Source organism: Ischnura elegans, chromosome 5, assembly GCF_921293095.1.
Source record: "Ischnura elegans chromosome 5, ioIscEleg1.1, whole genome shotgun sequence".
In the NCBI taxonomy this organism is placed as follows: domain Eukaryota; kingdom Metazoa; phylum Arthropoda; class Insecta; order Odonata; family Coenagrionidae; genus Ischnura; species Ischnura elegans.
The window spans coordinates 130208912-130218797 of NC_060250.1; the positions used below are offsets into that span (position 1 = coordinate 130208912).

General features: G+C 41.7%; 1 protein-coding gene across 1 annotated transcript; it reads left to right on the forward strand.

The window, feature by feature from the left end:
• Positions 1 to 6961: 6961 nt before the first annotated feature.
• LOC124159782 (piggyBac transposable element-derived protein 3-like) lies at positions 6962 to 9603 on the forward strand. The gene is made up of 2 exons (XM_046535700.1): positions 6962 to 7948; positions 8036 to 9603. The coding sequence occupies exons 1-2, from the start codon at positions 7558 to 7560 to the stop codon at positions 9601 to 9603; spliced, it is 1959 nt and encodes a 652-aa protein (XP_046391656.1). The 5' UTR covers positions 6962 to 7557.
• Positions 9604 to 9886: the final 283 nt, after the last annotated feature.

Here is a 9886-nt window from a genome sequence, read left to right on the forward strand (position 1 = left end):
TGGTTGCCGTGTACTTCTTTTCTTGTGCTTGACTGTGTGGGGTATTGAAAAAATATCTGGCAACTGCATGAAGGCTTCTTGGATGTCTGGCTAGGTAACATGTTCTGTGGCCACTGATCTTTCGGAGGGATAACTTCATTCCCACCATCAGGGGTGGTGAGTTCATCCAATTCCCACTGTCCCTTATATGGTCCCTTATGTATAAAGTCATGTGAATGGGCGGTTTTCCTGCTCACAGTTATTTATTCTTTACAATCGGCTTCAAGGCATTGCCGAGTTAAAACCAAGAGTCTTTACTGAGGCTGCATTTTTCGGGTTTCACCGCGCCATGGTTGCGTTGGGGACAACAGTTCCTCCTGCATTCCAGCAGGCGTCTTCAGGTCAAAGTGATTATGCCGTGTTTTGGCCGCCATTATACAGGCAGCCCTGTGGTGTATGTTCTCCCTGATTGGTCGCCTTGCGGCCAATAGCATAGTGGTATGGGGCGAAGAGTCTCTTCCACGTACTGTGGAGTTGGTAGCTATCCTCTCGATTGAAATTGGATATTTCAATCGCCTCTCGGATGATCCTCGGAAAATATCGGGATTCTCTGATGATAACTTTTGCTTCTTCCCAGTTGATGTAGTGTCCAGGCTCACTCAGAGTATGCTCCGCCGCAGCCTACATTACCAGCGCACCGTGGAAGCCTTCACACCATGTCCTTATTGAGGTTCATAGGATTTAATTGGCTTCCTTCGTGAGCAGGAATGCCGACTTATAAAAAATATTGCGGCGGCCCAAACTGGGGATCTTGCCCCCGGGAAATTTAATACGTAGTGAGTTTTAAGTTTTTTAAGCATTTTAGAGGAGTCATTTGATGAATATTGGAACCCTGATAACTCCAATCTCGATATCTGGACATTCCAGGGAAAATCGACGAGCCTGACACATTTTTTTCCTAATACCCATAACGAATTTTTGAGGGGGCTGGGGCCCCCTCTGGCCCCATGGAGTGGGCACTACTGTTTGTGAGCCATTCTTAGAAAGGAGTATCGCATGATGAACCCGTGACAGTGCCTGGTTATGAATGAGGCAACGGAGGCAGTAGAGTGCTTGCTGGTCCTGGGGTTGGGATTAAAAAATTCTTCCCGTGTTGGAACCCCTCTTTCCTCTCCCCTTGTCACTCCACTCGTAACAAACCCATTGCTTGTACTGCCACAAACCTCTAATTGCATTATTCCCACACTGGTTCATGGTCCTGTGGTGTAATACTAAATATTTCATTGAGAGATTGCAACCATATTTGCAAGAAAATTGTTTTCATGTAAACAATTTTGTCTTATCCCCTTATTTACTGAGCTATGGCAACGCAAATATTTTGTTGGCTGCACTTGGCTGTTACCATGAAAATGCTTAATAATGTTATGAGGAGGGGATCTGAAACTTGTGCTAATTGTACTTGATGTATGTTTCGTTCATTTTATGCTCTCGGGAAAGGGTTAATAGCCTTCTGCCTATATAGCTCTCCTTCATCGTAGAGGTAGAGCTCGGCAAAATAGGGGGTGGAATATAAAGGTATGGTGAGCATATATGAAATTTAATTTGTAGCATTAGTGCCAAATATAGATTTTAGACCTTCTCCGCAAATTTTTTATCTAAAGTATGTTTCATAGCTCTTAACGAGTGGCATAGCTAGGGAGATGGTCCCGAAGGGTCTGGATCCCCTAAAATATAAAAGCAATTACTTTCCTTCGTTATATATCTACATATTTAAGTAGTCTAAAGGTTAAGGTAGGTTTCCATGGAGTACTTAAGAAGAATTCTGGGAGCCTCCCTTTCCTTCAAGAACTTCCCTCCTCAATTCACAATAAGGCCTGCTCCCTTTCATTCTATCTAAAAATCCTATTCTCTTTCTCCCTTATTTACCTAGCATTTTACCCTCTAACACTGTCTTTAACATCCCCTCCCTGCTAAGTGCTAGACTCCATCCATGCCTTCCGCCTCCTTTTGCTTCATCATAGAAGAAAATAAAATATTGAAAAATCATGAGTGTAAAAAAGAATTATTTCAGAAATGAAGTTTTTTGAATATTTAAAGTGTTATCTAGTTTTATAATTAATTAGTTTTAAAACCCCTACCTACTGTTAGCACCCTGCTTTTCAAAATTTTCCTCCTGGTTTTGGACCCCCCAAAGCAAAATTCCTGGCCATACCACTGTTTCCATTCATGGGCATTCCAGAAGGGGGTAGGGGGAGGCAACTTCCCCCTCTCGAAGCGAAAATAAATTTAGTTTAAAACGAAAGTTATGAATAAATTTTCTTTTGAAGAAAAATGATATTGGTTTAAGACATGGAACTAAAATAACAATCATCATTTTTTCAAGCAAATAATAATAAAAACTAATAAATTGCTGTCATCATTTCCTTAAAATTTTGGTTTCATTAGCATTTTATGTGAAACTTGAACAACCACAGCTATTTTTGTCCTCCCCGCCCCTCCCAGTTTTGATTCTGGGTACGCCCTTGTTTCCATTTATTACTGCGTTATAATACATACAGGTAGAAATGAGGGGGCTTGAATGTTGCCCGCTTTCAAGATTTTGTCACTCTTACAGTTAGGAAAGGCCCTAGGTATATGATTTCCACCAATACTGTTGACAGCAGGCAATCGAAGTGTAATTATGAATAGAGTTCTGGATGTCCGAGGGGATTCAAGCAGTTTCAGTGTGGCCTAGTTACGGTTGTTGATAGAGTATGATATTATTTTTTTCTAATGTAGATTCTCTACTACAAAGTTTGTTGCTTTTTTATAGAGGACACTTCGCTTAACAGTTTTAGTCAATTCAAACCTTTCCCTTTGCGGGCAGATATATTTTATCCCTTCCCCTGTGAATCCTTGGTTTAGTGCTCTACAGTGGCATAACTAGGAATGGTGGGGGAAGGGATAGCCTTGGGTGGTGATCCCCCCCCCAAGCAACTTTTTTGGGAAAAATTTTTAAAAATGACATGCCTGGATATGCATTTTAGCACATAAAATTTAAATTTAAGTAGATGCAGTTATTACCGTTCAAAACTAGACAAAAGTTTAAATAACTTTTTTATCTCTCAGAGACTTTGGGGGGGGGGGAATCTATCCCCTAATCACCATCCCCCCCATAGTTACGCCACTGGTGATTTAATTCCTACCATTCCCGACCACATCAAATGCGAACGCACTGTCGGCACCACTCGGGAGGCGGGCTTTCCCTTTTTCGAAATTCCCTCTCTCCTCACTCGGGCGCAATCCGGCTGTCTTTTGGTTATTTTTGGCATTCGAATGTCTCGAGGTTTTTCGTCTGCTCGGGACATATCCGATCGAGCGGTGAAGGAGAAAAGAGTGTGTTTGCATTGCGCCTTTAGCTGGGCAAGTCAGCTGATATCCTCGGGCGGGTGCTGGCACACATCGCAACGGAAGCAAGGTAAGACTTCGTCTACCCTTTTGATTTTTGCTCTCCCCATCACCTTACTTCCCGGTTTATTTTATTTTGTACTATCGTTTTAAAAAGTATGTAGACACCCACGAGCCCCACTTAACTGTATGGACGGGGTCGGTGAAAACGTGAGGTTGGTACTTGAAGCGACTTGCATCCCTCACTCGTATGCCACCAAGAGCCGACGACGAGGACGGAGGTGGACGCGACCTAGCCACCGAAGCTGGAGTCAAACTGCAGAAGCATGAGCCCGATTGGAATTAAATAAGCGGATGGAATGTACAGGGGTAACTCACGTCCACACTCACGTTGGGTCGTCGGTGTGTTTTCTTTCGTGCTCCGTGGCGAGGTTTTTCCTATCTTTGGATTCGTATTTGGACTGACCGTTTATCTCTTACCAATCCGTCGCTCCGTGGCCGAGAAGGTCTATACTGTGCGCGGTAGTGGCGGTAGAGTTCGTGGAGGGTTCGAATCCGAATTAATCATACTTTTTTCACCTTTTAGACTTCCTGAATATCAACATTTTTAATGCAGGTGACTCAAGAAAAAGCTGGTACTGAATTTTTTAAACGACTGAAGTTATTTAGCTAAACTTAGCCTCCGAGGTGATCTGCATTACGAAACTTTCAACATCAAATCAACTTTGGAGCAGGAATGCCGGAAAATAACGAAATTCCAAAACGCTTGCTCTAGGGAAAGCAATGAAAGCAACCGGCTGAGATTGTCCGTGTCAGCTTACGTTGGGTATTCATTTGGGTTATATCATACCAGGGGCGCAGCCAGGAATTAAGGCTGGGGGGGGGGGGGGTTTAGGTGCAGTCAATACCGGGGTGTGTGGGACTATGGAATACCCACCAGGATAAGCGGTAGGCGCGATATTAACAAATAGCGGAATTTTAAGATAAATGGTTCAAAATGGTGAGTGTTACGGCTTTCTGAGGGATATTATATTAACCCTTACACTATTCTATTAGTAATATCAATCCAATTCAGTAAAATGGATTAAACTTTTAAAAATTTCTCTGAGCTCTGGGGGGGTTTTATCCCCCTCGCTGCACCACTGTATCATACTACCCTTCAACGGCCAAAAAGATATGTTTGCATCAGTCCATCACGCACACATGCTTCGTCCCCAGTCTTAAAGTCTAAAGTCGTTTGACTCCCCCTCATTTAACGAAAGATCTTTCGGTACCATTACCGGGTTCCTTTACGAGAACGGTTTTCTAATTTGTTACTTTCGGACACCTTTTACTATTCGTCCTCACCGGTTGACTTAATTTTAGGAGGTCTTCTATCTTAAGGTTTTCCTTATAGGGCGGAAGACATTCGCTGATTGTGATTTAACTGTGTTGAATACCATTTTTGGATGGGTTTCAATGGATAGCGTATTAGCGATATCCTCAATTTCGTCCCTCCAAATATCATGTACTACCTGTGAGGAAATGCCTCTTGCGAATCAAATTAAGCATTTTTGGGCATTAGAAGAAACGTTAAGTGAACCTAGTGAAAGTCCCGAGGATCATGAGTGTGTAGGATTCTTCTTGCAAACCTATAGCAGGGATGTTGCGGGCATGTACACCGTGTTCTTCACTGCTTTCAGAAACTTCATCCTCTTTTAGTTGACTCATGCGCACAAGTGCAGGGAAGGTGATTGAGTATGTAGACAAACCTGGACGGAAGCCTCATTCAAAAGATGAATATAGCCGTTTTTTCTGAATACGAATGCCTTTCGCACATTTCCCCAGCCGATATCACGTCTTGCCTTACTATATTCTCCATCATTGTCATCATCATATTATGATTTTTTAACTCGTAACACTCATAAAAAAGTAAACGTCCAACTTTAACCATGTTTATGCTCTGGATGGTATTAAGATAAAGGAAACAGACGGAGTGAAGTACCTGGGAGTTACGATTACCTCGAACCTCACGTGGGGAACACGTACAAGTAATATTTGCGGCATAGCCCTTAAGAAATTAGGATTCGTTTAGCGTATTGTGGGAAGCTTTTCGGATGGGAAAGTAAAAGAAAGTTGCTATTTCGCACTCGTCCGACCGCATCTTGAATATGCAGCGAGCGTATGGGATCCGGTGCAGAAAGACTTAATCCGCGAACTGAATAAAATACAAAGGAAGGCTGCGCGGTTCTTCAATAACTGCTACGGGCGTACAGGCAGCGTTACCCGGATGTTAAGCGAATTAAGCTGGGAACCGCTGGAGCTGCGCGCTAGGCTTAGATTGCTTGAACAATTGAGAATGGATATCTTTAGGAGCGACACGGAGAACATACTATTAGAGTCACACTACTTATATTTCCAGGTCTGACAGAAGCGATAAATTAAGAGAAATATTTAGGCGAACGGATAGATAAGCGAATTCCTTTTTCCTCCTGATCATAAAGGACTTTAATAAACGACAGTCGTTATTTCGTTTGAGCATTCCTTTTTTATAAGCAAACGGCTGCTGTCCTAACACCCCTGCCACACGCCTTTTAGGCGGCTTGAGAGGTAGTATGTAGATCTTTCTGTGATTAAATCCACGCCAATAGCAAAGTCAGGATCAAATACAGGATATCCTGACGATGTTGAACAGTGACGAAACTCGTAGTTATTAAAATCAGATGTGATTTTTACTAAGTTTTTTATTTAACACGAAGCAATTTCACCGAGTCACGCCTGAAACTATCAACCAATGCCAATAGCTTCGTAATTAACGGTTGTGTTCAACGCCTCTGAGCGTTCTTCCTTGGGTATATCAATCGGGTATATGATCATTAAGTTTTGTGCTCCTTGCGGGCTCTAAACTCCATTGAGATATCTTATTACATTTAGATTTCACTCAATCGCATATACAGCGGATATCCTAAAGATGGATCGTCATATTCAAATAAATCGCAGGTTTCAACAAATCATGTGGCGAGAAAATTCCAGTGATTCCAATAAGGAATTTGAACTGAATACAGTCACATATGGAGTGATTTCTTCTCCATTTTTTGCTATTCGCGTTCTCCATCAACCAGCCTATGACGAAGGAAGTTCTTTCCCGTTGTCATCTAAGAGATGTCATTGTGTCGATGACATGTCATGCATGTCGATGACATTGCCACTGGAGCCGATTCCATATTAGACGCCTTGGCTTAACACATTCAGCTCATTCAATTGTTAAATTCTGACGGTTCACCCACCTTAAGGAAAATGGGCTGGCTAGAACGTCGGGCTGCATCGTATTTCGATGGGGACGAAGTTTCTTCCTCGAAGGTCTTGAATATGTTTTGGTCTCCTAAATCTTACATTTTTTCCTGTTATGTTCATTTATATTTTGACATCTCGTCCAAAAGAATTTTTCTATCTGACACTGCGAGGATCTTCGATACAATTGGGGCTTTATATCGCGTTTTTTTAAACTAAATGCTTAACGCAATCTCTCCGGTCCTTAATATTAGGGTGTTATGACCCTCTTCGAAAATAATATCTCCTTAACACTAGAAGGCCGAAGGGGTCAAATTTGACCCCTCGGCGTTTTTAAATTGCTGACGATTTCTTAATTTTTTTCTGATTGAATTGAATTTTTGTGACTTTTCATCTTTTATGACAAGACGTGAACACGGTGAATTTCATAAAAAACGGTTGAACGGTTAATTTGGAAATTTAACTTTTACCTTCGAGCCCGGAGGGGTCAAATTTGACCCCCTCCCTGTGATAGAGTTTTCAACGTTCCCATTTCTTTGCATCATAGCTATTATACTATAAATGTGTTTTTGAACTGTTTGAAAATACTCTAATGAAACACGATCTCATCTCTCTATACCTTCTAAGTCGTAAAAGTCCATATTTTACTCCTTAGCCACATCAACATGCTTGTTTTGCATTTCCTCTCTGATGTTTACTTGAAATATCAGTCACCGTGGTGTTTGAATTGAAACTTGATATTCGTTGAGTGTGTTCATACTTTCAATGTGTCTATTCCTTCAATTTGAAGCTTACTCATTCACAAGTCCGCGTCGTTGATTTTGAAATCTGATAGTTTTTTACTTGGCAGGCGGAGTGTTGACTGGCGAAGTTTTTTGATGCTTAGTGAGCGTCGATTTGAAACTTTGTCTCTGCGTGGTGATGGTGATTACATTTTCTCACATCATTTGTTCTCATATTTCTACTACCTACCATTCAGTGTTTGTTTCAAAAGCCAGTCGAAGACGAGCACTGTTGGAAGGTGGACTTGTCGACAGCGAACTTCACTCGTTGTCCGTGTTCTTAGCTATGGCTCGGAAAGGATTATCCCACGAGGAGCTTCTCGCAGCCTTACAGGACATAAGTGGAAATGAATCGGGTTCTGATTGTGGTTTAGGGGAAGATAGTGATTCGAGTAGCGACGAAGAACCTTTTTTGCTGACAAACCATTCCATCCCATCTTCCGAATCGGATTCAGATGTCCCCGATACAAGGTTGGAAGACAGCAGTGCACCCCCTCAGCAAGATCTAAGGAAAAATACTATTGAGCATGGTAAGTAATTTGAAATAACATGAGAATGTGATGTACTAAAAATAGTACTGGTAGATATTTATTTCTTTCCTTGAAATTATTTTTCAGAGAAAAGGAAGCTTTTAGAAGGAAGCAGGGGCCGTGCGGTTCGAGGAAGTAGGGGCCGCCGAGGGATCGGAGCTGTTCGGAGAGCAACGAGCCTACGAGGACATCTAAAAAGTCGTGGGAGTCGTGGAGGTTATGTCATGACGACAGCTTTAGATACCACGGATTCGCAAATGTGTCTCCCAAGAGGTAAAGAATCGGAGGGAGAAAATGGCATAGGTACTATTCTATATGCCGCAGATGGTAGTGAGTGGAGAGTAGTGCCCCCAAATGAAGGTCTTCCTGGGAGGCTTGCGAGACAAAATGTGTTCGTGGATAGGGCAGGACCCACAGCGCATGCCAAGCGCTTTATAAATGAAACTTGCTCGAGCGCCTGGAGGCTGATTATAGACGAAAAAATTCTCAGGATAATAAAAAATTGTACCGAAACAGAAGCTCGAATGAAGCTTGGAGATCAAAATTGGTCTGTGACATTAGAGGAGCTAGATGCTTTTTTAGGAATTTTCTATTTGAGAGGAGTCCTCGGGGCCAAATCTCTTCCCATAAAATCATTATGGTCAGTGAAGTGGGGTTTGCCCTTATGCAAAGCCGCAATGTCTAGAGACCGTTTTCAAGAAATTTTGCGTTTTCTTAGATTTGACATAAAATCAACAAGGCCAAGTAGACTGGCTACAGACAAATTTGCGCTTATATCCGAGGTGTGGAGCAATTTCATTGAAAATAGTCAGGCATGCTACATTCCAGGGCCCTACGTAACAATAGATGAACAACTTTTCCCCACAAAAGCCCGTTGTCCATTTTTGCAATTTATTTCAAGTAAGCCGGATAAGTACGGGCAAAAATTTTGGCTAGCTGTGGATAAGGATAAAAAGTATATCATAAATGCTTTTCCCTATCTAGGAAAAGATGATTCCAGGCCAAATGATATGCGTCTCGGAGATCACGTGGTGCTACAGTTGATTTCCCCCTACTTAGGAAAAGGAAGGAATATAACTTGTGATAGTTTCTTTACTTCTCTTTACCTCGCAGAGACTCTGAGGAGTAAGAACACTAGTGTAGTTGGAACTATCAACAGATCTCGAAGGGAGATCCCTTCTGAAATCAAAACCTGTCGCATGCAGCTGCACGAAACTAGAGTTCTGAAAAAGGATAATGTCACACTCACCGTATATCAAGGCAAGAAAAATAAAAATGTTCTTATAGTAAGTACTATGCACCCAAATGTGACCGTTAATTTAGGTTCTAAACATAAACCAGAGACAGTTTTATTTTATAATGAAAACAAATACGGCGTAGATATAGTAGACCAAATGGCGAGGCTTTATTCAGTAAAGCCTGCAGCTCGACGTTGGCCTCTTCACACTTTTAGCAACATTCTGGATTTCGCTGGGATAAATGCTTGGATTCTCTTTAGAGAGGTAAACAATTGTAAGATCTCTCGCCGTAAGTTCCTTCTTACTCTCGTAGAGGAGCTAACAGCTGCTAACACCCTCGCACGTCAGGGGCCATCGCAGATTGAGGACGATGATAATCTGTGTGAAGCAAGCGCAAGAAATGTCAAGTGCGTTTGAAATGTAAAAAGGATGCTAAGGGATTCCTAATTTGTAAAACTTGTAGGAAACATGTGTGCAACAAATGTATTTTTTTTAGAGCGAAAGGTTGTTACATGTGTGGGCTGTCAAAGTAATTGATTCTCTTCTAAGGATGCACAGCAGCTGAATTTAGTTCCGTGATGTATGGTTCCCCTTGAATGTAATCATGGCTTATAAAAATAAAAAAATTGTAAAAAAGTATGATTTTTATTGTCATTTGAAATAATACTCAGTTAACCAATATAAAATATGTTTTTCTGTA